Source organism: Pteropus alecto, unplaced genomic scaffold (genome assembly GCF_000325575.1).
Source record: "Pteropus alecto unplaced genomic scaffold, ASM32557v1 scaffold22, whole genome shotgun sequence".
Taxonomy (NCBI): Eukaryota; Metazoa; Chordata; class Mammalia; order Chiroptera; family Pteropodidae; genus Pteropus; species Pteropus alecto.
Window position 1 is genome coordinate 1849604 of NW_006434839.1, and position 26746 is coordinate 1876349.

General features: G+C 47.7%; 2 protein-coding genes, 1 long non-coding RNA gene and 1 other non-coding gene across 7 annotated transcripts; 1 reads left to right on the forward strand and 3 right to left on the reverse strand.

Moving 5' to 3' along the window:
- Positions 1-336: 336 nt before the first annotated feature.
- On the reverse strand, positions 337-7466 carry NDUFB2 (NADH:ubiquinone oxidoreductase subunit B2). The gene is made up of 4 exons (XM_006910472.3): positions 7307-7466; positions 3471-3615; positions 1518-1614; positions 337-419 (listed from the first exon to the last, which is right to left on the reverse strand). The coding sequence occupies exons 1-3, from the start codon at positions 7402-7404 to the stop codon at positions 1540-1542; spliced, it is 318 nt and encodes a 105-aa protein (XP_006910534.1). The 5' UTR covers positions 7405-7466; the 3' UTR covers positions 337-419; positions 1518-1539.
- LOC112478776 lies at positions 2203-2321 on the reverse strand. The gene has a single exon (XR_003045959.1). It is a non-coding gene; the product is annotated as a 5S ribosomal RNA (ribosomal RNA).
- A 1537-nt stretch (positions 7467-9003) lies between the features above and the next one.
- LOC107195575 lies at positions 9004-23774 on the forward strand. Its single transcript, XR_003045932.1, has 3 exons — positions 9004-10223; positions 20874-20930; positions 22932-23774. It is a non-coding gene; the product is annotated as an uncharacterized LOC107195575 (long non-coding RNA).
- Positions 11510-26740, reverse strand: ADCK2 (aarF domain containing kinase 2). 4 transcript variants are annotated; one of them, XM_015588358.2, is made up of 9 exons: positions 26335-26740; positions 25361-25904; positions 23781-23927; positions 20949-21077; positions 19872-19967; positions 17396-17647; positions 15887-16015; positions 15041-15094; positions 11510-11905 (listed from the first exon to the last, which is right to left on the reverse strand). In XM_015588358.2, the coding sequence occupies exons 1-9, from the start codon at positions 26361-26363 to the stop codon at positions 11765-11767; spliced, it is 1521 nt and encodes a 506-aa protein (XP_015443844.1). In that variant the 5' UTR covers positions 26364-26740; the 3' UTR covers positions 11510-11764. The 4 variants fall into 4 exon arrangements, with proteins under 4 accessions (XP_015443844.1, XP_006910535.1, XP_006910536.1 ...); XM_006910473.3 differs by having other exon boundaries at positions 25361-26740; XM_006910474.3 differs by lacking the exon at positions 23781-23927 and having other exon boundaries at positions 25361-26740.
- Between the last annotated feature and the right edge of the window lie 6 nt (positions 26741-26746).

Here is a 26746-nt window from a genome sequence, read left to right on the forward strand (position 1 = left end):
GCGAAACTATATCATCAGTAGAGAAATGGCAACAGTTTTCACACTTACTGTCCATATATGTCTAAGACATTAGCTAAGGAGGCAGGCAGTGTGACTAATTACGTGTGGGGTCAGACCTAACGTCGCCAGTCATCAGTGTGTGACCCTAAGAAAGTTACTTCATCCCCTTGAGCTTCGATGTCCTCACTGATAAATGGAACTAGCGGCTACCTGCGCCAGGGGTTAGCCAAAGGGATCCACTGAAGGGCCTATAACCAGCTAGCACAGCAATTGGGGGCACAGAAAACAATCTGTGAAGTGTATCTGTCATCATCAGAGACATCCAGAACTCAGTTCCTCATTCTTGACCAAAACGCTTTAATTTACAACTTTAATATACAATATGAGGTCCATAATTTCTTGAAATTTTCACCTAGCTCCTGCAGGAAAACAAAAGTGGAAAGTTTTAAGTACTTTTATTTTCAATAATTCAAATCCATAATTCTCTCAATTATTCAAGCATCCACTGAGTAGCCTTGTGAGGAGGGAAGCAAAACCACCTTGCTCTCTCAGAGTTTACAGTCTGGTTCTTAAAATGTTTTTAATTATGTGTGGGAATAGTGGGGAATCAGAAGACAGAAGAGGTCAGTGCTGACAGACATGTTCACACAGGCGGAGCAGAAGGCCGTTAAGAACTGGGACCTCTGTCCTTAACAGAGCCAGAAACATGTGACGAGCTGTCAAAAAGCTTAGCTGCCTGCCCTTCCATGACATTTTTCCCATCTCCTCCCTACATAACCAAAAACTGCTGTAATTTTCATGTCGATAAGCTACTTCTAATTAAAATTATAAAGGCAATACTAATAACATGATTTAATGGAAACAATTAACTATCATTTAATGCTTCCCATCCTTTAAAACACTTTCCAAGGCATTCTGAATGATGGCAATTATAATTGTGTACTGATTAATTTAAAATGTTAAATGAGAATGTCTTAACCACTGGGGGGAAAGAAGCTCCTCCTAGCACCTTTCTTCTGAAAGAAGAAAAACTGACTTCCTGATCTGGAAAATGAAAGGGTCATAACCTTTTACTGTTTAAAGAGTTAATAACCATGCAACTCCATATCGTGATATTCATGGATGCATTTCCATGTAAATGCTAAGGGCAGAACACTGTAGTATTTTTGCAACTACAAACATATACTGTAAGCCTCTGTCTTGTCCACCCCTGTAATCTCTGTGCAGAGCTGGTACTTAAAAGTCTTTGATGGATAAATGGGTTCCTAAATTTTAACAAAACTTATGAAAAAAGAATTTTTAAAAACATACAGTTGAAAAGGAAGATGAGACCAAAGGGGGGCGGACAAATGTGAAAATATAAAAGACAAAAATGAGACACGTGATATAGTCAAATGTTCTTCATGCTGTTAGAAAATGCATTTTCTTTGAGACCATCATAGGTACAAAGCCAAAACATGTTTACTGTCCAAAGGTAAATATACCTTTAAAAAAGTAGGAATTTGGGGCATACTCACTTGTAGAGTCGAGTCTACACTTTCAGTCTTCGTCATCAGGAAAGATACCTAATTCTTCATCCGTCCACTGGGAAGGATCTGGATATGGAAAGTGACCCTGGTGACATTATTTAAAAAAAAAAAACAGTCAATAACCTATACTGCTCACAATTACATTTAAAAATTTTTTGAAAAGAAAAACATGTCATAAGGCTATTATATACACAGCCCTTGACATAACATAGGATCAGATTCTCTAACTACTTGATGGTCCAACTGGCCTTCAGTCTGTTCAATGGAAGCTGTGGCCCAAATTTTAAAAGCCTGCCATTTGGAAGCCACCAGCCTGAGCCAGCACTCAAACATGTGTTTGTGATGGAGGGCTGGGGGATGGAGGCCAGAGATCTCAGAGCTACCCAACATCTCAAACGGCCCTGTCGTTCCAACTGGGAGCCTGAGGAGCCTCAGGTGGACTCGTTCATCTTCCACCCCGATCTAAGGCGCGTCTGGCTGTGCCACCATCTCACGCCAAATAGCCACCCAACAGCCACCCACAGTGTGATAGGTGTCTACGTGCTGCCAGTTCACAGACACTAGGCAGCTCTTTTTTGTTTTGTTTTGCTTTTTTAGGTGAGGCAACCCTTGGCTGACCTCACAGATTGCAAGGACCTTGTCAGCTTACAATCCCTTATTTTTTTATTTTTTACGCCTACAGCACCTGGTCTTCCTAGGTGGTCTCCCATCCAAGTACTAACCAGGCCCGACCCTGCTTAGCTTCTGAGATCAGACGAGATCGGGCTTGTTCAGGGTGGCATGGCCGTAGATAAGGCAGATTCTTTTGGGGCAACAAGGGCACAGAGAAGTTCTAAGAGAAATGGGATATTAATCAACTCAATGCTTTTAAAACTTGTACACTGTTTAAATTTAACATTATTTTCCTACCCTGAAAACAAAACCAAATTTACTAAAATTCAAAGTATTCTGGATCAACAGGCACAGATTTCAGTGGCTTAAAGGTGTCATTTCCTAGAGAACAGGGTCTGTGCAAACGCAATAAAAGCTCAGGTGAGACTAAGGATGTGTTAGAAAGTCACCAGGAACTAACTTCCCTCCTCAAAACAAATTAGCCCACACCTACCCCACCCAACCTGGGCCTCTGCACAGAATAGATAACATTCATCATTTAAAGGATTTAAGTGTGAAACTTAACCCACCCAAGAACACCTAGTTTAGAGGGTAAAAGAATTAATTTCTAGTCTCCCTCCGAATATGGCAAACTAACAAACTATAAGACATGGACTACCTACATATGCAAGCTTGAATATGAAAGGTGTGAAATGTTTTATTAAATAACAGGATTCCTGCATGTACAGAGAATACCATGGTGACAGGATACACAGTAGTCCTCCCTTATCCATGGGGATTACGTACCAGGACCCCTAAGGGATGCCTGAAACTGCAGATTATACTGAACCCTACAAATACTATGTATTTTTCCTATAGATACATACCTTTTCACTTGAAGGAAGCAATTTACAGCTTCTCTTTGGCATGCCCGAATTGCCGATTTTGCTTTGGGGCCATTACAAAGTAAAATAAAGGTGACCTGAACATAAATACCATGACAGTTGATCTAATAATTGAGATGGCTACTTAGTGACTGACGGGCGTGGAGACGCTGGACAAAGGGGATGGTTCTCGTCCCAGGTGGGGAAAAGCAGGACAGTATGAGATTACATCACACTATTCAGAATGGCGCACAATTTAAAACTTATGAATTGCTTATTTCTGGAATTTTCCATTTAATATTTTCATACCAAGGTTGACCCAGGTAACTGAAACCACAGGTAAGGGGGAACTACTGTATCCAGATAGAAAAACTGTCTACAAACAGAAAAAAAAATAAAAGTAAACTATTAATATTTCTTCCCTCCCCCTACCCACGAAAAAGAGAAAAACACCCCCTGCACTTGCCAGCACAGCATCTGAGTCGTGCCAAAAGCGCCAGAGAATCCAGAACCACATGGTCCCGCTGAAGAACTCGGCCTGGAGCACCTGAGATCTGGTCAGCTGGGGGAACTGCCGGTACTGGGGCTCGATGTGCACGCCGCCGCCAGCGCTACGGGACAGAAAGATGACGGTGAGCAGCCGATGCATCTCCACAGTATTATGTTACGGCATCCGAAACGTGGAGCTACATCCAGAAACTAAACCTAACGTTTCTCATCTCCACCACATACAGAATGATAGAGCTCCACAGTCTCTCAAAATACTCATTTCTCATAAGCTTACTTTAAATTTGTGTAGCAGCAAAAACTAGCCTGAACTGACGAGAAGCTAATTATGATTTCCTTTAGCGACTATTCATGTATCTTGTACCAGAAATATGAATGTGTTGATAATGGGGTACTGGCCCCAAGAGTTTTAGTAAAGAGACTGTGAAGGCCTGTACCAGGTCACTTGTTTATCGAGAAAAACAAACAAGCAAATTAATTTTGTCCTATTTAGCCATCTATTTCAAAGGCAAATTATGTCCTCTGCTCTATTACAATCTTTATTAAAAGACTCAATCTTTATTCAAATCCACTCTATCAGAAAGAGGACTCAGCAAATCCTTTTTAATAAGCTAATAACTGTGAGCAAAGCAGAGCTTTAAACAGTAAGTCTGAACAACTTTTTCTGATTTTTTTCATTGAGATACTGTTGACAAGTTGTGAGACACAATCCATGAGGGCTGTGCTGAACAGCCCTCCAAACTGAAACAACTACGAGGCTAGATGAAAATTTTTTTTAAAGCTTAATATATTACTGACCAGACACAAAAGGAAGGACTCTACGAAGGGCAAAATCTAAGTAAAAACAAGGCCTGGAAACGATGCAAGCGCCAAAGCTGGCATTCACTCTGAGGGTTTCTTCTATTCCCCAAAGTCCTTGAACCTACAACTGGACAGCTACATGGGGCGAAGGGGACAAGAGAAGCAGCTGGGGCCCAGGCAAGATGGGAAATCTAATCACTAGACCTCTGAATACAGATGCAGCCCACAACGTAAGAGTGAATGAGAAACAACCTGCCCTGGACAGAGGAACAGCACTCTGTTACCAGCAGCCAGTCCTCAGGTGGGTCTGCATCCAAATTCACACACTGCCTGGGTTGAACCTGTGTGGCAGGTCCAAAACACCTCCCCCAGACAAGAATTTAAAGTGATCTTGGATTGAGACCGCCCTTGAGAAGCAAAATCTAAAAGAATTCTGACAGATCAAGCTTCAGTAAAAACGAGAAGCTCAGTCAAAAATTACAAGAAAATAAGACTATGAATGAAGATCTGCAAAAGAAACCACGAGACTTAAAAAATGGATAATTACAATTATACTACAGAAAACAAAGTAATTTTTAAATAAATGTGCGATTAAGAGCAAGAAACAAACCATAAATCAATCAGGTTTGATAAAAAACACAGAATTTCTAGATATTAAAAAATGTAATCATTTAGAATAAAAAGGATTAAAGCCTGACTTAGACACAGGTAAGGCGTATGAACGAGCTTAGGTGGATGACAAAACCTAACTGTTTTTCCATATGCCTAACTGGTGTCCCACATGGAGAAAACAGAATGAAGAAGAAACAATATCCAAAGAAATGGCTGTTCCAAACCAGAATTTTTAAATGTCAAGTTTAAACACAAAAATGCACCATAACGCTGAGAAAGTTGTTTTTAAAACATAAACAGGGTCATATTATTTTGAAGTTTACAAGCTTCCCATGGCTTCCCATCCCATTTACCTTTTGTCACCTGCAAGGCCCTCCCCACTCTCCCTCCACCCATCTCTCTGACCCATCTCTACCCCTCTCCCCTCGGCTCACCCCGCTCCAGCCTCTCCCATCAGCAACACAGAGCCTCTACATTTGCTGTCTCCTTTGAGAGGCTCTTTCTGGAATCTCTGCATGGCTGACTTCTCACCACTCAGGTCGTAGTTCAAATCAAACTCTTAAGTGTGCATTCCTACATCATCCTACATACAGAACCCATCCCACCGCACGCCCACCCCAAGCACTCTAGATTAATCCTGTTTTATTTTCTTCATGCCACTTAACAGTACCTATGAACAGTAAATATGTTCTTTCTTTTCTACTTGTGTCCTCTCTCCAGAATGAAGCTTCATTATCTTTCTTGTATTCTGCTCTAACCCCAGCACCTAGAAAGTATCCTGGACTCTAGAAGATACTCATAAATACTTATGACTCACGCTGTGAAATCAATGTGTGCTGTGGCAGTACCAAGACTTCAGCAAAGAGGAGCACCCCCGCAGACTCCCCACACAGGGTCAAGGGCTACTGCTGGTGGCTCTCCATCACTGTCTTTGCTCAGGTCACACAAGCCTTTTCCTTCTTCCCACCTCACACCTGTCTCAGCTCCATATTCTTAATAGACATGTGACTTTAGGCAAGTCACTCCTTTAATTTCTCTGAATCTCAGTTCCCTAACAAGTTAAATAATACTTGTAGGGTCCTTACTAGGCACAAGCAACTGTCCTAAAACACTTTAGAAAACTGTAATTCATTTAATCCCTAGAAGTGAACGTCACCCCCCATTATACAGGTGAGAAAACTGAGGCATAAGGAGATCAAGAAACTTTTCCAAGGTCATACAGCCAGAGTGTGGCAGGCACTACCCTGCACTACCTCCTGGTAAAGTGTAGATGATGGTCTAATGAGCCAGGAACACCACCTAGAAAAAAACCAGTGTACGATTTTCAGTCCTGCTCTTACTGAAGCTCCCTGCACTACCAACCTGTTTCTGGCAGCTGTGCCCTCCCTTGGCATCCCAGCACCATGCTCTCCGGCTGGCTTCTTGGGCTACATACTTCACTGGGTGGCTCTTTTGCTCACTCTCTTAAATTCTGATGTTGCAAGAGTGAGCCCTAATGGAGACTATGAATTTGGGTGGTAATGTGTCAGTGTAGCTTTATCCATTTTAACAATTATGTACCACTCTGATGGGGATGTTGATAATGGAGGAAGTGATGCACGTGTGGGGGCAAAAGGGAAATACGGGAAATCTCTGCACCTTCTGCTCAATTATAGTATGAATCTAAAACTGCTCTTTAAAAAAAGCCTTTTAAAAAAGAAAGAAAAATTCTGATATTGCCCAAGTATCCACTTTTGGCTCTCTCTCCCTTCCCACCCTGCCACTCTCTCTCTAGTGGCTGTCTCCACACCCATGCATTAGAGAGCTAATTCACCCTGAAGCTAGAGTGATTTTTCAGAATTAAAATCTGGCCAAGTGACGTGTAACTGAAACCTCTCAAAGACCGCCACTGCCTTTTAAATTCTTCAGCCAGACATCAGGACCCTCTACCATTCCCTCCCTATGCTCTCGACCTCCGCCGGTCCCTGCCTCGCACTTGACGCTTCAAAACACACGGCACAAGCTGTTTCCTCGGCCAGGACCGCCCGCGCTTCCCCAACTCCTGCTCTCGCTTCCAGATTAGCTCCAGTTTGTGTCCACACCCTACTGGCTCCCCTGGTGTGGGGATAGCCCGACACTGTTTAATACGTGCCAAGCGCACAGCCTCACCCGACCCCCTGTGTACCCTGTGTACCCCGCTCCCCCGTCGGGAAACGGGAGCGAGGCACCGCCCCCACGCGCGGTCGAACTACAAGTCCCAGCATGCCTCGGGCTCGGGGGTGAGGGTCGCTGCAAGGGCCGGATCTGCATCCGCGCAGGCGCCCGGCGTCAAGGTGAGGACGTTCGAGATACTGACGCTGTCTGTTAGAAGCAGGCGAAGCCCCCACCCCCGCCAACACTCACTGACGGACTCCTCCGCCTCCAGCCTCCCGCAGGCTGAGGCCTCCGAAGAGGCGGCCTCCGCCGCGAACGAAGGGCGCCAGCCGCGTCAGAACCGACATGCCTGCCCGCGTCCGGACAGTCGTCCCGAGGGCCGCACCGCCGCCCGCACGTCACTTCCCCCCGGCGCCCCGCCCCAGACGTCAGCGGCGTCGCCCCGCCCACCTCCCGAAGGACGATGTCTGAGGTGGAGGGATACGGCAGTTCCTGTCCCAAGTTAGCACCTCAGTCCCTTTCCAGGGGAGGGCCGCGCGCTCGGAGGGACGCGGCGTGTCGTGGTTTAGCTGGTGAGGAGGTGCCTTCCGAAATGTGAATGCTGTAGGCGACCTAAGGCGTTGCTAAGTGACGGCCCTGACGTGCTCCGCTAGGCGGAGCCACGCTTTCGGCCGCGGGAAAGGCGCACCTCGGAGCACCTGTTAGTAAGGCGTGTGCGAAGAAATTCTAACATTGAGTCTGAACTCGCTCCGCCCTGGGCGGGTCCGTTTTCCCACCTGAACCTGCCACTCTTCCTGCTCCTCCTGAATTAACTGCCCCCCAGACCCTCTTAGGCTGCCAAATCCTGTGTGAACCCGTGGTCCTTCCCAATGCTAGTCCTTTTAAGTCATCTCTCCTGCAAGAGGCTCACAGCAGATCTTTTATTGTTGTTGTGTAAACCTGAACTTTACCCACCAGCAACCAGTGATTCCCAAACATCAATACTTAGACTAGTGGCATCAAGAGTCACCTGAGGAGCCCGGCCCCAGATACCCTCAGTCTGGAGTAGGGCCAAGGAATCTGCATTTTAGCGTGGTCTCCAATTTATGCGGTGCTCCTAATTCCTTGATCCTGAACCACACCCGGATTCTCGGTTTTTGTCTCTTCCTGTTGCCTTCTGTTAAATCCTGGATGGATTCCATGCTTCTCTAAACGCACCTCCCCAAATTCTTACGGTCTCCACTTACGGGCTATGGTATTCCTAGGCACCTCCAAGTTTGATTAATTTTTAAATTTAGCCGGCCAGCCTCACACCTTGGCGATTTTAATTTGAAATGGATCACTTGCTAAGCAGTGAAGACTTCACGGTTGGAGTCACAAGCATGAAAAGCAGGATTTTATGGAGAAAAATGTAGAGCTGAATTTAGGGATTTGAGTACCTAGAATATAACTAATACCCCTCCTCCAGGGCCAGGATATGGGCCTCCATGTGCCTTGTAACAGGAAATCTCCCTAGAGTGAGGCCCACTTAAAGCATATGATTGCTGAGCTGCCCCACACCCTTCTGAACAGCCTATTGATTGACCCTCTGTCCCTGTAGACTCTCTCTTGTCCCTCCTATTCTCTAAGTATATAAATTAGAGGAAAAAATCCACTATTTTTTGGACAAAAGTTGACTTTCCAGTTGATGTACAACAGTGTAGCTGTCTCTGGGTTACCGTTCACCACTTCCCTTTTGTGACAGGTGCAAACTACTAAGATAGGAAGATCATGATTTAGGAAGACAGGGCTTGCCATTCTTCCTAGGGAACTCGCTCCCCAAGCTACACAGCCGCCTTGGTCCCAAGAAAGAACAATGCTATGATTCCAAGGCCACACACAAAAAAGCACGACTTAAACAAAAAAAGAGCATTGAACTTGAAGTCTGAAGATCTGGAGTTCAGACTTCAGCTCTGCCAATTATTAGCTCTATGAATCTGGACAAGTCACTTCTATGAGAGTCAGCGGCCTTCATCTGAATTTGGGTCATTTAAGATAGTACCTGGCCCACAGCATGTACTTAGGAAATTTTTATTCTTTTATTATACCTCCCTTACCTGAAAGCAAAAGCTATTCAGGTGAACTAAAATTAACTCGCCCTCCCCATCTTTCTTGCTGAATTACAAAACTAAAAGTTTTAACTTCAATGTTTGGATTTAAAGTAATATTGTTTAACAGACCATATGTGCAGTCCTTAGCTTTAATGTTTTATATCACAAATTCTGATTCTTTTACTATAAAAAGTTTATGATCCCAATCAAACTATTTTGAGCACATAGCAGTTATACATTTTGTTTTGCAGGCATGCTCTAAGAACTCCAGGGGCAAATATCTCTTACTGCCTTTTGCAGGTTGCATGGTAGCCCTTTTGGTTTTCAGATGAGCCCCCTATTTGAATGGATGCATTTTAGAAGGTGAGGGAGAGGATGCCAAGCAGTGGCACTGAGCTCTCAGCTTCTAAATGCAAATCAAATTACCAAATTTTGACAAACTGTGAGAACAGACTATAAATGACCTAGCATAGAGCATCTAACCCCAAATCAAGACCTTATTCTATAACTGGAAATAAAAAACAAAGCAAAGGAATGAAAAAAATATATTGTTCACAAGACTTCATGTTTATTTAATTTCCTACTCTTAAAGACTTGCTTGATCTCGCTTTCCCTGTCTCAGGACGAAAAAAGGAACTTTCCAGTGGTTTTAGTAACACTGAAATGAACCTGTACTTTCTAGAGGAGATTGAGCTGTGGTCTTTCAGGGTCAATGCCAGGCTGCCACTGTATCCACTTACACCCAAGAAAGTATTCTTTTCTTCTTAAGATGATGACTTTATATAACTAAGTTAGCATTTTTAAGATACTTATTTTAAAATTCAGCAAATTACCTATATCAAAGCGTACCATTAACCTTTTTTCTCCTCTTTGATACAGCCGTGTTCATTTTCTGTTGCTGCTGTAACAGCTCCTGAGGAACTAAGGCCCTCGGTCCAGCAGCCCACAAGGAACTGAATTGTGCCAACAACCACATGAGTGAGCTTGACATCAGACCCACCCCAGTGGAGCCTCAGGATGCCTACAGCCTGTGCAGGACCCTGAACAGAGGACCTGGCTAAATGGCACCTACATTTCTGACCCGCAGATACAGTGAGGTAATCCATGTTGTATATTTGTGTGCAGTGATAGAGAATACACACCACAGAGGGCTTCATTACATCCACTGGCTGTAAGGAAAGGTTTAGTGGTGCTGGTGTAGGCGCAGGGAGACGCCTGCTCTGCGTGTACCCCGCTCCTGCCCCACGGTGTAAGTGTACGTGCACCCGGCACAGGGCCGTGGGTCTGGCTGGCGTGTCCGTGAGGAGGCAGCCGAATAGCACCACTGCCCCTCCCAGATCCCTGGAGCCACCCCAATCCCTCACGGTCTGATTAGAATGCCTTCCCCTCAACACTTGGGAAGTAAAAATAACATCCCCACCCCTCTGAAAAAAACTGCACCATAGGTATCCCTGTCTAAATAACATTATTTGCCCCCTAAACACCAGAAATGAGGAACTTAATCCTTGAGAAGGAAAGAATGGAAGAATCTAGTCCTGTGGCCAGAGCAGGGCTTTCAGAAAGCAGGAAGGCTTGACTTCTACTCACTGTCTAGAGCAGTGGTCTCCAGAGCAAGCAAGAAACACGGGAAAAAATACTATTTTTATTTAGAAAAATAAGAAATTAAGCTTTACTAATATCCACTCTACAAGCAAATCTGGGATCCTCTTAGTCCACCTGGGCCAGCCACGGGTTAAGTCAGCTTTGAGAGAACAGTCCCATGGGTGGGCCCAGCGCAGAGGGACATGCAGTTGCCACTACCCCTTAGTTCACTGCTGGAGTGTAACTGGATGTGACTGCAGATTTCAAGCCCTGGTTAAGAGGCTATACTGACTATATTATCTAGATATTAATATGAACCAAAATTAACGCTGGACAAATGGACAAGGGCCTGAACATAGCTCAGAGAAACCTGGGTCTGAACTAATATGTGAGCACAGGGGAACTTTAAAAAGAGAACAGAGCTGATTCTGCTCCTGTCCCTAGTATGTCAGCCACATTGCTTTTTTTTTTTTTTTTTTTACTTTGTAATAAAGTTTAGAAAGAGGTCAGCAAAAATTATTAAAAATTATAAAGAAGATAATTTGAAGTACAGTGAAATTTCCCCTAAGTGTATACTGTGCCTCCAGAGATTTGCTATTGGTGGCCTCACTTGCATAAAATTTATAAATTATACATATATATGTATATAAATATGTTCAACTTTTTACCAATAAGGGTACATAAAAGAAAAATTCGAAGCTATGGGTCTGCAGGGTTCTGTGACAATTTCTAACCTAGGAGTCCAAGAGAACCCACCTGATCAGGGAGCATAGAGGGTTAAGAAGAGAAGAGAGAGAAACAAGAAAACAAAATAACTAAGTTTATTCATCCTCCACAGAACAGTTCAACTTCTACAGCTGAACAGATAGGACCCTTCCCTCCTTTTACTTCCCCAAATAACCGAAAGCTGTTAAAACAGACACTTGAAACCAAATCAGTGAAAAGCAATGGCCTGCCTTCCACATCCCCATTTTAAAATGTTCAAACTGCCACAGGAGAGGCTGTTGGGAGTGGACTTTAGTTCTGAGCTAACGGCCAGTGCATGCCACTGCCACAGTCACGGGGAGGACACTAGTTCTTTCAGAAGGAAAGGCTTTGCTGCCTCCAGGATGTCCAGTTTGGGGTCCAGAGAGCGACCAAGCCCCTCCAGCACCATGATGGCAAACACAATGGAGGCAAAGTTGCTCTCAAGCTTTACCTGAAACAGAAAAAAACGTGGTTCTTTCCAAAGCCCATTGATAAATAGAGAGAGTTCTGGATAACCATGTTGCTGTTTACTCTTGGCCTTTTGTACCGGCCCATGTGATTTTTTGCTATCCACCTAACATTCTTTCCCCCTACCCATCGTTTTCCCCACCGTCTCATCTACTCACCCAGCTTCCCATCCACTAGTATTACTAAGGAAAAATCTGAGGGTACGGTATGTACTTCTCTTGTTGTGTGTGTATGCGAATGATTTAAAAATAATAAAATTAATATTTCACAGATATACCGGAAACTATAAATCTAAATAAGGGTCATTTTGCAAAATATACAGTAACCTTGTTAAGAAACCCCGTACAACCGACTTTGCTCACGCACAAGTGGAGCTTTTTCCACTTTAGAGCCAGGTTAATGGTAAACTCATTTACATCAAAATTGCTCAGTTAATTCTCAAAAGTGCTATCTCTGTCCCCATTCTATAGATCAGGAAACTAAAGCTCAGGGTGCTTAAGTGACTTGTTCAAGCCACAGAGTGAGAAAGAGTAGAGTCAGGATTTAAACCTAGAACTAGAATCGTTTTTCAAGTAGACAGAAGGTCATAAAATGGAAGGTTGACTCGTGGAAAAATAACCTTTGTTAAAAGTAATGAGTATTTGTCTCAGTTAAGGCCTGAGAAGTTGTCTAGAGTATCAGACGGGCTGATGAGCAGAAAGCTACATGCTCCTGCTAAGGTTCAGGTACTTCCGGTCAGGACGTGAGAGGACCCTCGGCCACACAGGCTCTGTTCAGGGTGGGGGACCTGGGGCTTCAACACTATTGGGAATGTTTCATTCTTAAGCTGAGTAGTGAATTTTTTTGGTGTTTGTTGTATTCTTTCTACCTCTACATTTGTCAAAATTTTTATTAAAAAACTAAGTGCCTGAATAGACATTTTTCCAAAGCAGATATACAAATAGCCAAAAAGCATATGAAAAGATACTGAACGTCACTAATAGTTAGAGAAATGTAGTTAAAACCACAATGAGATAGCACCTCACACCCATTAGGATGACCATTATAAAAATAAAAGAACAACAAAAAATCATGAAAACAGAAAGTAGAATGGTGGTTGCCAGGGCCTGGGAGGACTGAGAAATTGGGAGTTATTGTCCAACGGGTATAGAGTTTCAGTTTTATAAGATGAGACAGTTCTACAGACCTGTTACACAGCAATGTAGAATATGGTTGACACTGCCGAACTGTGCACTTGGAGATTTTTAGGGGTAAATTTTCAATTATTTTTTTACCAAAATTAAGAACTTTTAATTTTTAAAAAAACTAAGTGCCTATTATAGAGCTAAGAATACAGTAGCTGTTCTAGGCCCTCTCTCTGCTCTTCCATCCTGGGAACAATTACAACAGTGTGTGTGGAAGGCTGTCTGCAGAGTGAGCACAGGAGGCAGAAGAACGAAGCAGCGTTCAGACTACTGGCACCAGATCCTGGCATTGCCACGGGGACCTTGTGGCCATTTGTGAGTTGCTTGGCCTCTCGGCATTGGTGCCTGCTTTGAAGAATGTTGAGGGGATTAAATCGGATACTAATAGATGTTAAATAGCCAAAGTAGGTACCACAGTACACATAGAGGGTGCTCAGGGTATACTGCTATGATTACTATAGTCATGGCTCCATCCAGCCCTCAGGGAGGCCCTGTGAACTTGGAGAGGCTCCTGCAGGTCACAGTTGCTGAGCAATGGAGCTGGGCCTGAGCATCAGCAACCTGCTCCACATCCTGTGCAACCAAACTCCCAGGAGTGTATGTTTATTCCTATTTCTCTCCAAGCCAACTCCCCAGCAATGATGAAAGCTCTTCCCAATCCTAAGGTGCCATTCTAAAATAGAACTTAACAAAAGTTTAGGACAGCATAAAGTTTTTCACCAAAACCCCACCAACAAAGTCAACCCCAGAGTCAGAGACAGGGTGCAGCCCTTGGCTCTGCTGTGCACAGCTGGCGGGACTTGGGGAGTTACTTAACCTCTCTATGCCCCAGTCTTTTCGTGGGGATAATACAGTATAGACCACACCTGCCTGAGGAGTTGTCCTGAGATTTCAATGAGGAACTGTAATAAAAAGCACCCTGCATAGCAGCTCTCAGGTGGTAGGCTTCCCACACGTGCTAGCTAACCCTAACTTGTAATCATGTGTCCTGCATACTCAGGGAGTCCTTTAGTCTGTGTCACTGTTTCATTCCAAGCCACAGCTATTGCAAAGTGGTTTCTGGAACAGCAGAAAGAGCATTGGACTGAGACCTCAGTGTCGTGTCAAGTCCTGGCTCTGCCTGTGAGCGCCCTGCCCCCATCACACCTTCTGCTAGATGAAGGCTCTAGACCAGCCAGCTTTCTGACTCTTAACTCTGTGTTAGGATCCTTGCCAAATGGCTGCCTTTTCCATGTGATGTGTCTTTATCAGATCGCAGAACCTCAAGAGGAACAATAGGAAAAGCCATCTTCAGACAAAAATCTTCCTTTCCCTGCCCTCAACTCCTTATTTCCTGGGCTGGCAGCTTTACTTTGAGGAATAGCCCACGACCACACTCATCACAAGTAGACAGAGCCGAGGCAAAGGCCAAGGTGAAGAACCTTGAGGCCACCTCTCTCCAAGGAACAGAACCTTGAGGCCACCTCTCTCCAAGGAAAAGCGCCCTGCATAGCAGGACAGCCCTGCAGGATCCTCTGAATGCATCAGGACAAGAGGCACCTCCTCTTGGGCTGCCCCCAACCCCAGGACTTCACAGCACACAGAGAGGGGCTGTGCAAGCATGACTCACGTTAACACCAAGTGTCATTAATGTGAACCGAGGAGAGAAAAGGCATAAAAAGCCCGTTTTTACGTTTGAAAATTATTTTTCTATAGCTAAGTATCACAGATACTTAGACAGCACAGACTGACAGGTACAGACAGAGCAACAAAGAGCCTTTTATACCGAGTCAAGACACAGAAACAGCACTCTTCATGCAAATGCATTGGAAAGAAAAATGTTTTCAAAAAACAAGGTCTCCTATAAGAGAAGTACCTCTCAGCACCCTGTGGCCACCCACCACCTCCCCAGAGACCTCCCAGCCTGACCTGATCAGCTCTGCCTGGGGCCTCACCTTGTGAGTCATCAGTAACTTAAAGACATTTGAGAGAAGGCTGGAAACTTGAAGCTGGAAAAGAGAACAAAGCTGACTGCAGAGAGTGCTGAGCCCCAGAACCACATCTCCCTGCCAGGCCCCTGTCCTGCCTCCGGTCCACCACCCAAACCCACTACCTACCTACCTACCTACCTACACACACACACACACACCCGTGTGCAGAAGGACTGCACACGCATGAGCCCATTTTGAGTCTGGGTTCAAAGACCCCTTCCAGGGAACAGGCCTAAAAGCCTGGCTACCCCTGTGTGTCTACCCCCAGCACATATAAAAACCATTTCGGAATAAGGAAGATCAGCAGCCAGCTGCTGCTCCTCACTGCCAGTGGGCCACTCCTTGCTAGTGTAGACCATGAACTTAGGGGAAAAAAACTGTCAGGTTAGAACTATGTGTAAAATACAAAGTGGGCTCTGGTTCAGGTCTAAGTAGAGGACGTGAACATTAGGTATGTCCTTTGGCTGCTCAGGAACTGTAGTCGTCCCTCCCTCCAAGCTCAGCTAAGCTCCAGATACAGATGAAGTCGCAGAACAGCTACACCCAGATGGGGTGGCACTATAAATGTCACTGCCCCAGCAGCCACCCTGGAGAGCCTGGTCCAGGAACCACTCTTGAGAGCCGGTGATTTCGGTGGGCCCTCTCACACCCAGAAGATGTGGGCAGAGGAAAGCTTTGTTTTTCATCTGCCTTAAAACTCAAACTCCCTGGAGACCTCCCCCAATAAAAAGATCTCCCGTCCACTTGGGGCTTGCTCTGTCCCAGGGCGAGGACAGCACACGGAGGCCTGCCCCTTGGTGCCCTGCTCACCTTTTCCAGGGTGATGGTGTTCTTCCTGGCCTGGGTCACCAGTGTGGCCATCTCGGCCTTGAATCCCTCCACATCCCTGCACTCACTGGCCCGAGCGTGATGCAGGATGAGCTCAGCCACTCTTTGTCCCTGGAAGATGCAAATAAGGGAAACTTGGTAGAGTTGCGGGGCACCAAACTAGATGCTCTGCGCAAACTGCTTCATATCCTGGTCGCTCCCACCTAATCAACCTACCTTCCTGTGCTTGGCTACCCCTCCTTTGTAATCTCACCCCCCAGAAAACCTGGTAACCGACCAGTCTTTCGAAGTCTCTCTTGGTCGGTGGAATCCTACCTGTGCTTAGTGCAGTCAGGACAAGGCAGTGTGCTGTCTTCTTTGCCCTCCAGGGCCACACGGGGCACAGTGTCAAAACCAGTGTCTGGCTGCTCATGCTCCACCAGCCTGGCCCCAGAGGCTCCAGGACCTGCCACCGGGCTGGACCAGCCACCCTCTCCTCGTGGGCCGCCTTCTGCCCCAGCAGAATTCCCTACTCGCAGCTGACCCAGTCTTTGTGCTCCAGCCTTCTCTCGTCACCTCTGCCCTTCTCTCCCACCTCTGTCAGGACACACTCTGACCAATGCCTCCATGGTCTCCCCGAGCACCGACCGCCCTCCTGGTCACTGCTAACGCCTTTCACCTTCGCAGCACAGGAGCCAAGCTCTCCCTCCTTGGGCTGTGACCTTCTTCCTTCATCCAAACCTGTGCAGGGGACCTCCAACCCCGCCCACCACTGCACCTGTGTTTAACCTGAGCCCAGAGGGCCCTTTTGAATTGGTCCAGGCTCAAGACTCTGTCTGTCCCCTTGGAAGCCTCCTAAGCAGGGACTCCCTTGAATTTGCCCATCTCTTTGTTTTTTTAATCATCTTGCTCTTTCTCAGGGTCTTTCTTGCTGGAGAACTTTGCAGGAGCCAGCCAGAGGGTTTTTTCATTGTCACCTTAACATAGCACTTTAAGTTGACTCCACAGAGGCTTTGCTGAATCCTTTTCTCTAAATAATAATTCTCAACCTTTGGAGCCCCTCAGCATCGCAGGGGTGGGAGAGGTTAAAAACCACGCACGCTCCCCAACACCAGAGGTTCCAATGTGTCTCCCCGCGCTTGGAGAATAAGTCCCCTTTGCTGCTGCTTCTCACCAACACTCCAAATCACAGCAAATGGCACAGACCAGGGCAGCCATTATTCAGTCACGGGGCTAGCAGTGCTAGTGCCCAGCCCTACGCTTGCTAAAGAACAAAGAGATACTCCCTCCACGTAATGGCATTTGGGATGGAAGCACTTCTCATCCCAAACCATGAGCTGCTTGGAACTGGCCTGTCACACGCGCACATTGTGACATAAAGACCCTGACATTCCATCAGGAGCACCTTGGCTCCCAAAGGCATTTACAAGAATGACGAAGGCTGAGGAGCCCCGAAGCTCCTGAGAGCCTAAAAGATTTGGGCTCAGCTCCTGAGGGCCCAGCAGGTCTCACCTGCCCCATCGCCACCGCCATGAAAACAGCCCGGAAGTTCCTCAGGTCAGCGGCCTGTAGCTCAGCCACGATGCCGGCATCTAGGAGCACCAGGCGCAGCGGGCACTGGGCAGGTGCCACGGCCACCGCCAGCGTGTCACAGACGTCTACTTGCTGTAGCCGTTCCTCTTGGCTCTTGGACAGACCATCAGCACCCTGGACCAGGATGTTCCCAGGATGAAGGTCCGCATGGACGAAGTTGTCCACAAATATCTGAAAAGAGATCAGCACTGTTTGTTCAAGGCTGTCAACCCTCACCACCCCATCACCACGAGGCCACACGCGGATAAAGCTTCCAGGTGACAGTATGTTCCCAGTGATCAATTACAATGACAGAGAGGTGTATATTTTATAAAACCTCATTGTTTGATGTCATTAGCTCAGAATTTGTACAGGGACAGGCCAGGTTGATGTTTTCAAGTGAAAAGTTATTTTCAAAGTCAAGAACATTGAAAAAGATTATACGGAATTTATAAAATCAAAGCATTTCAGAAGACTTATTTTTACTCTTGATTTCAGCAATTAATATTTAAATTAAAAATAAATATTTACTCATTGTTCAAAGATCTCCCCCAAACCTCTCTGTTCTTAAAATTCATAGAATTTCCTTTCTTTCAGAATATATCATAAATCAGACTTCTCCCCATTACTTCCATCTTTCACACAGTGACAGCTAACAGTGATACTGACAACCACCTACTGGCACATAGAGTCAGGTAGGCAGGGAGAAATGGCTTTGAGCCTGCTAAGCAGAAAGGACAGCCCCAGGGACTGTGATAGACAGGAAGTCACACGTGACTTTGTGGAACAGAAATCTGCCTCCCATGAAGGGTCATCTCGGTGGTCAGAGAGACCACCAGCGATCCTTCCATAAGGGGAAAAAGAGAGGCCTGGTATAGAGGTGCAGAGCAGCTGCTTCTGGAGAGGCTCTCAGGGAACTCCTCTGGCCAACGCGGACTCCGTCCTCCTGAATGCAGGCCAGAGACCCAGGCCATACAGACCCTCCTAGTCCAGATTCTGGCTTTGCTACCCAGTGAAAATCCTGGGAACTGGAGAAGCTTGGGCCTGCACCTGACCTTGACTCCAAACTTCCTGGCATCTTGCTGTCAGCTCATCCCCTGGGGCCTATGCCCCTATCCTTGATCCCAGGAGCTGGAAGCCCCCCATGATCTCCCCACTCCCAGTGTTGTTTAGCACTGCACCCTCTCCTCAGCCCACAGTGCCCCCTCGGTGCCCTGTTACTGGGGACAAAAGTCATCTGCCCACTGAGCTTCCACTGCACTGACAGTGGAAACCCGGCTCTCCCACGATAGCCCCACTTCTCCAGGAGCCCCTGGGGTGGGGGCTGCTGACTCTCCACACCCACGGACCCAGGGGCTGGAGGTGGAGTCAGGGCCACTCAGCCCTCCCTCACCCTGAGCCCCTGAGCAGCGCTTACAGCCTCCTGGTGCTGTCAGCTTGCACCTGGCCACCACCCTGCCCTGAGTGCCCGTTCTCAGCGCAGCCCCACAGCCTTGGCCCCCGTGGCTCTACCTTGGTCACCTTGGTAGTTTCCTCCTGCTCTCTGACCACTGACAAACCTGGTTCTTTCTTACCCCGATGCTGTGCCCTCCAGACCTGACTACTCGTCCTGCCTATTCAGCCTAGACCCCGCCATCCATCCCTCCACTGCGGTCTCTGTGCCAGCCACCAGGAAGACCTCAGACCTAGACAATCTCGGTATCTTCTTTCTTTGCTCCTGCATGTAAGCTGCTAACAGTGCTGGGCTGCCACTATTACTACTGATTATAACTCACACTGCTTCAGGATCACTGTGTCCTTGTACAAGTGTCAACTCATGTAACCATTGTCAGGCCGTCCTCTCAGGGGTAACACCTAGACTGCCTTCACGTTCCAGCTGATGGAACTACTTCCTGAATAAATACCTAGGCTAGGACAGGCCCTTTCTAAACGACCCTTTAGTGTCTATACTTACCTTACATATCATTTAATTATTTGTGGCCTGTCTTCCCACTAAACAGTAGTTCCATGAATATTATAACCATGTCTGTCTTGCACACTAATGTAAATCCAGCACTTCCTGGCACATAGAAAATGCTTTATAAATACTTGCTGAATGAATGAATGAAGTAGCATTTAACATACAATGTCTTCAGCTGTTTGTCCTAAATGTAAGCAACTGGGGCAGGGCCCGGGTCTTGCTCTCCACCCTTCCCACAGCACCTTGCAGGGTGACCGAGTGCACGCCACTGCGAATATGCTTCATGGAAAGCCATGGCATGGACGGGCGTCTGGGTAGGCTCAGCTCTTTCTAGAGCAGACTTCTGACTTGGCTCGCCCTCCACCCAGGGTAGCCAAGCAGTGTCCCCGCCACCTCCCCACATGCAATTTGGCCACATGCTGGACCTGAGCACCCTCTCCCAGCCCACTAGCTCACCATCTTCAGGAGCATGTTGATCCCCAGCCACGCGATCTTCCTCTTCAAGTCAACAGGAATCCCTGCCTGCTGGTAACTGGACACGGGCACGCTCTCCTATAAGGCAGATCAGGGAGGAACAGTTTACCCTGGACAGCCCTGCTCCACATCCCCACGAGACGCACCGTGTTGCCCACCTATTGACTGGGAAGGGACCCAAAGAGTTTTTCCTTTCTTAGAACCCCTAAGGATCTGACACCCACAAGTTGATTTGAACCTATTTACGTTTCCCTTCCATAACACTTCTCAAAGGAAAACAAGTCCCATAGGTTTACTAGAGAGGAAACCCATTGGCTCTGCCACCCACAGGTAAGATGTAATGTCGCGAGAAGAGACAGGAGCAGACCCTGGAAAGCTAATTTCTGCTCAAAATCAGCTAATAGGAACAAGAATGAGCTCTGTGACCCTGAGCAGGAAAATGGAAAGATAAAAAAGAAGAGAAAAGAAAGGAGAGCTGGTAATATAGGTCAGTTATCTGTCAGAGCAGCCTAAGATAGACCTTGTTATCCTAATTAACAAAAGAACTATAAAGCCTTGAGAGTTTAAGTAACTTGCTCAAGGTCACACAGCTAGTAGTTCTGGGACCTGGCATCACTTCCCTAGATCTCATATTACCATCTTTACAAAGGAGGCTGGACCAGGAGACAGCCAAGGCCAATCACATGACACAAACACTTGTTGAGCACGTTCTCTGTGCAAACTCTAGCTGAGAGCATTTTACATTCAATGTGTCATTGACTCCTGGAACAACCCTATGAAGCAGGAACCCTTGCCCACTGCCATATATGAGGAATCTGGAGTCGCCCAGCAAATAAAATGGCAGAGCAGATTTTCAAATCCAGAAAGTCTGAGGCCACAACCAGGCTCTCGGTCACCACCTCACTATGCTGCTGCCCACCCTCGTGTCATATCCAGATTCCTTCAATATGTAATCGTGTGTTCTTTCGGCTTTTGTCTTTTCAGACTAAAGCCTTCGTGTGAATCAGAGACAGCCCAGCTATGAGTGAAAGGCACAGCCAGGTAAGTTCTGACTCTTACTTCATATGTTTCCACCAAAACATCACTGGTGACAAAGGGATGCAGGGGAGTGGGGAATTTGACAGAATTCACGTTCAGGAAGTTGCACTGGAAATGTTCTAGATTCCGAGCTTCGTAGCGCAGGTCGATCTACAAGGAAATGGAGAGAAAGATGAATGGGTAGTCGGGACACGGGGAGAGCAACACCTGAACCCCGAAGAACTGGAAAGTCACAAGAGTCATCTGCTTTCCCTTCCTGCTTCTGCCGCACGGCTCCCCAGGAAACGCGGGAGAAGGCATTCTGTGATGAAGGGCCTCCGGGAAGTCTGAGCCTCCTCTGACACCCTAGCAGCACATGGGTTTTGCTGCTTCTCCACTCTTCCCTCTCTGCCCACCCCCTCACACCAGCTGATGGACCCCTTCCCCATCTCCCAGGACTCCTCTCCTACCTCCCTGGGGTTTAGCTTTGCTGCCTCTCCAGGCGCACTGCCCTCACTAGCCCGCCCTCTGGCCCTTTCCTTAGATTAAGGCCTACTTCCATCACAGGGCTAGCTCTACCCCTGACCCCATCACACTGACACTGCTCTCCCTAACTCACCACGCCTTCATTTGCCAGACTCAACGGCCCCATCCCATTTTATCCTAATTCACTCTCTGGGTCCCCAGTACTGGTGTCACCGACACCTCGTTCTTCCTGAACCACTCTTCCCTTGGTACCTGCTCCTTGCTCTCCTCAGTTCTCCCTCTACCTCTCAACTGCTCCGTCTGGGTCTGGTCTCCTGGCCTTTCCTCCCACGTGAGCCCCACAGATGCTGATGCCTGCTCAGCCCCTGACCCTCACCAGCTTTTGCTCTCCCTCTCGATCCCCTCATGTCCTCAGCTAGCACCTCCTGATGACAGAACCTTGACATGCAGTCTAGACCCCCTCTACCAGTTCTCAGACTCATTTCAAATACATCTGGACATTGCCCTGTGGAAGCACGGAGTCCCTTGAACATGATGTCTAAACAGAACTTACTTTCTTACTTTCTTACCCCATGTACCCAGTCACTTGAGAGTCACTACAGATTACTCCTCCTCTTTTACTCTCCATATCCATCAGTGCTCAATGCCATCAACTCTGCAGCCCTAACCACTCTGGGATTTATTCCCCTTCTCTGCCCCACTGCTTCTCCCAAGGTGATTTGCCTGAACCAGTCACCTAACCCTAACAGAAGCATCTGAGTTGGGCTTCCTGACACCGCCCCCCCATCACCATCTTCCCTCTCTCCAGTCCATCTGCTGGTGTCCCCTGAATTCTTAGGGATGACATCCGGCCGGGGGCGGGGCGGGGATGGTTTGGCCTTGCTTCTTTCTTCAGGTCCATCTCTTGTGCCTCCCTCCTCCTCTACCACCCAAAACTCTAGCTTCACCCAAATTGAATAGTGCTGAACACCCCAGCCTGCTGATCTACCCCCTCTTTTGCCTTCCTTACTCTCTCTGATTGGAATGTTCCTCCCCGTCTGGTCCGACAGTAAACACTGCTTACTTTTCAAGACCCAGCACAAGCCTAGGGAGCCTTGACCCTCGATGCAATGACCACTTTCTCTCTTGAGACCCAAGCAAACCCAACTGAACTTGTAGAGACTCCTACTGTAACTCTGATCACACTCTATTTGTAAGTATCTATAGGTCAGCACCTCCTGCCTACTTTATATTCCTTGTAGACGGGAAAATCTCACTTGCTTTCTTAGTTCGCCAGCTTCTAACAGACTCCCACACATACATCCACACTCTGGGACTGTGATAGGGCTACTGAGAGATACAATTAGTAGGAAAAGCTGATTTTTAAGGCAAAATGGGGTGAGATATAGAGACTTGAGTTTAATGTGGTGGAACACTATGATATCTATGAGACTTCTAGAAGGGGCACTGAAGCTCAGATGCAGTAGAACTGAGAGTAATTAATGCAGAGGTGGTTATTGGAATTGAAGCCATATTCTGTTTTAATTTCTTTCATCAAAGCCATACTACTCATAGCATAAAGCAAAGCTTTCTAAACAGTAAAACATCCCTGGGACTTAATGAGGACATAAATGAAGACTTGGCACACTGATTCTGAAAGACTGCCAACCTCTGCACTATCCAACAGGGAGCCAGGGCTGATGCGTACTCGGAGTCCTGATGGCCCCCAATGTGTTTACCAAGTCTGGCTACTTAAACAAGTGTCCCAAGGGTCCTAAATGGGAGGAGGTCCTTTTCTACTCAAAAGCCCTGGAAAGAAAGCAAAACAAAGGGACAGTGCATGTCTTTGCTAATTAATCTTATCACCCTGGAGTTCAGCCATTGATTGTGGCAGATAATGTTTCTGTCACACGGGAGTGATTTCACTTTCCTCCCAAGCACTAAGGAAGACTGTATTTCCCAAGCATCCTTGCGTTTACACGGGGTCCGTGTGGTTAAAGCTGACCTGTAGACTAGAAGTGATGTTCGTCACTTCCAGGCCTGGCCACAGATTCTCTGACATAATCCTCCATGGCCCCTCTCCCATCCTGCACCAACTCTAGATGACACAGCGTGAAGATGGCAGTGCCGACCGTGGGAGGAAACTGGGTCGCTGAATAACTATTTAGTAGAGCTCCATCTCCCTCTTTCAGTTCAACCTGCATTGAACTTTAATATAGCAATAACCTTGTTGAATTAAGCCACTGAGATCTAGGCATTCTTTGTGATATCAGCTAGTGTTATCTACCCCAACTAATACACCATACCCGTCATGACTTGCTGGGAATTTCCTCATTCAGTCAGCATTCACTAAACAGCTAATGGCAAGAACTGTGTTAGATGCTATTGACAACCGAGGGAAGAATTCACCTGTTGGACCATGAGCTTCTCAAATTCCTCCACAATCTCAGGCAAGCTGAGCCACTTGATTCCTGGCAAAAGTGCAAGGACTCGGCTGCCCATCTTCATCAGCAGCAGGTCCATCTGCACCTGAGAGAGCAGGCCAGGGTGCAACACCTTCCAGAAAGAGGAACAGTGGGACAGAGGAGGTGTCAGGAGGGCACACTGACCCAGCCAGGGCTGGGTCCCCACATCAAAGGAGAGCCAGGCCAGCTTCTCATCAGAGCAAGGGGAAATGGACCCAACACCCAGGATGCTCCTGCCTCCCTCACTCCCATGTGCCTTCTCCGAGGAGAAGCGAGGGCAGATCCTCTGCACTGCACTTAGCTTTCCTGAGAAGAATGGGTAGCCTTTTTCCTCCCGATGCATTAAGTGTAGATTGGTGGCTCCCAAAAAATGAGTAAAAGTCACCGGGGGGTGCCTGTGGACCCCAGGCTCCTCCAAGACCTACTGAACCACCTGTTCAGGGAGTGGGGCTGGGAATCTGCATTTCACTGAGCACACCAGGTAACTCTGTGTCAGACAGTCCACAGCCTGATAAAGAAGACCCCAGCGTCGGAGAACTCCAGCTCTGTGGTGGGATGGAAAGAGCTCTGGTTTCAAATTCCAGCTCTGGTTTCAAATTCCAACTCATTCCCAGTATGAAACTGGGCAAGCTACTGTCTCTGTCAGCCACCCGTTCCATTGTTTAAAACATGGAGATAACATCCCCTACCTCCACCTGAAATCCTTTAAGGAATAAAGTGGGATATAAATAAATAGATATAAGGAAAACCAATGCCTACGTCGAAGGCATCTAGTCAAGATTAAACAGTGCGTCAGCCATGACTGGCAGTTCCCGGTTCACAGCAGGCATCCACTCCCTTCATCTTCCACAGAGTGAGGAAACTTTCAGGATATTTTTGGTCTGGTGTTTCCCAAGCATTCCAGACTATGAGAACCACTCGCAGCATTTATAAAAAGCCAGGCCCCAGGCTCTTCCCTTGGAATGTATGATTCAGTAGGTGTGAAGTGAGGCACTGCTGGGTTTTTTCCCAGTGGGTAAGAGTGTCAGGAGTCCTGCTACTTGTGTCTGCCACATCCCCTGGGTTGTGCTGAATAGGGGTGGAAAAGTGTGGAAATGAGAAATGATGGAGCCTAGACAGGGATGACTGGAAATGAAGAGAGAAGGAAGCCACTTCTATAAAAGCGAATACTGCCATCTTGGGCTCGCCACAGCACATCTATCTATCTAACCTAGTCTGTCTCCGATTCATCCCGACCCCGGAGTAGTGGGTCAGCTGGAACATGGTTCCTCCACCCACAGAGGCAGCAAACTCCAAACCTCTTCATTTTCCTTTGTCAAGCAGGTCACACCACCACTCCCTCAAGCCAAGAAATAAAGCAGCTTGCACATTACAAGCACTCAGATAATGGTCAAGCTAACAGAAATCAATGGAAGGCAATGTGGGGTGATCTGCACAGGGAGACTCTTGATCTGGGACAGCTCCAGGGGTTTGGTGAGATTTTAGAGATGGGAAAGGCCCAGCTGACAACATCAAAGTACTTACTTTCACTGCCACTGGGATGAGGTGATCTGGTTCAGGTAGGCGGGCAGGTGCTGAAGCCTGAGACAGAACTGCATTTGATCCAAACAGGTGAGCTTTAGGGAAGAGCAGACTTTCTAGAAATGCCTGGTCAGCAAGACTTTCTTGAGGCCTCCACCCCTTCTCGACATGACCAAAGAGTGCTTTCAGACCCCCAACTGCCCCAGCTGCTGAGGAAGGCTGGGCAAGTCTCTGGATGCTGTCACTCTCCAGGAAGGCAGGATTGGCACGTGCTTTGTACACTTGGGCCACGCAGCCTGAACCCACAGGTTCCTGCTTGTCAAAGCAGAGGACCTTCGCCCAGCCCTCCCCAAAGGCCTGCTGCAGGACGTGCTCAGTGTGAGTCCAAGGGTGTGGAGGCACCCGGACGTGCAGCTTGGAGAACTGGGCACAGAAGGCCTCTGAAAAGAGATCTCGCCGGGTGCTGGCCCATTGGCCCAACTTGATGTACGTGGGACCTGAGGTCTCGGTGGCTTTCAGAAGCAGGTGGAACCAGAGGCTGGAGACACTGGGAGCCAGATATGTGAGGGGGTAGAGCAGGAGGAGGGGAAAGAATTTCACCAAGAGAGCCCCAGCCCGGAGCCAGAGCCGCAGGTGCAGAAGGAGGCAGCCTAGCCGCCCCTTCTGGGAGACTCTCTCCAGAGGCCCATTGCCAGCCAGGTCACTCCAGCTGGCCGTTCGCTGGCACAAGCTCTCAGGGGCCCCCTCACCGATGTTCCCAGAGACAGAGATGAATTTGGGCAAAGTGCCAAGCAGAAGCCAACAGAGTCTGGCATTGCGAGGGCATCCAGAGGGTCGCAAAAGGCTGAGGTTCGTCCTGAGCTCAAAACCCCTTAGGTGCAACAAGTAGACCCTGACGGATAAGCGCCAGGGGGTCACCATCCTCTCCCAGAGGTCCACAGCCTCGGCTGCCTGCCCTCAACTTGAAAAGCACCTACCTATGTCCACGCCTTGGCAAGGCCGACATGAGTCCAGGGCCACAGCCAAGTATTCCACTTAAAACTGGGGCACCTGCCGGATCCCACAAAGCTCATGTGCAGTCCAAGCCCAGTCCTGTTCCCGCAGGGCCGCACCACCCGCTAGGCCGCACAGCCCGGCCCCGCCTTGGCCGCAGGAGGGGCCGGCCCATCCGTCCCTCCCGCTCTACCTCCAACTCCCTCGGGGTACCTAGCCTTGGTCTAAGGCCCCAGACCGTGGCGCCTACGGGGTCTAAACCCACTGTGAGAACAGGAGCGGCCAAGCCAGACGTGAAGCCAGGCCCAGGGTCGGGACGCGACCTGCGCGAGGTGGCTGAGCGGGCCGAGACAGAGCCAGGCGGCCGCAGGGTCACCCGCGCGTGCCAGGGCCAGC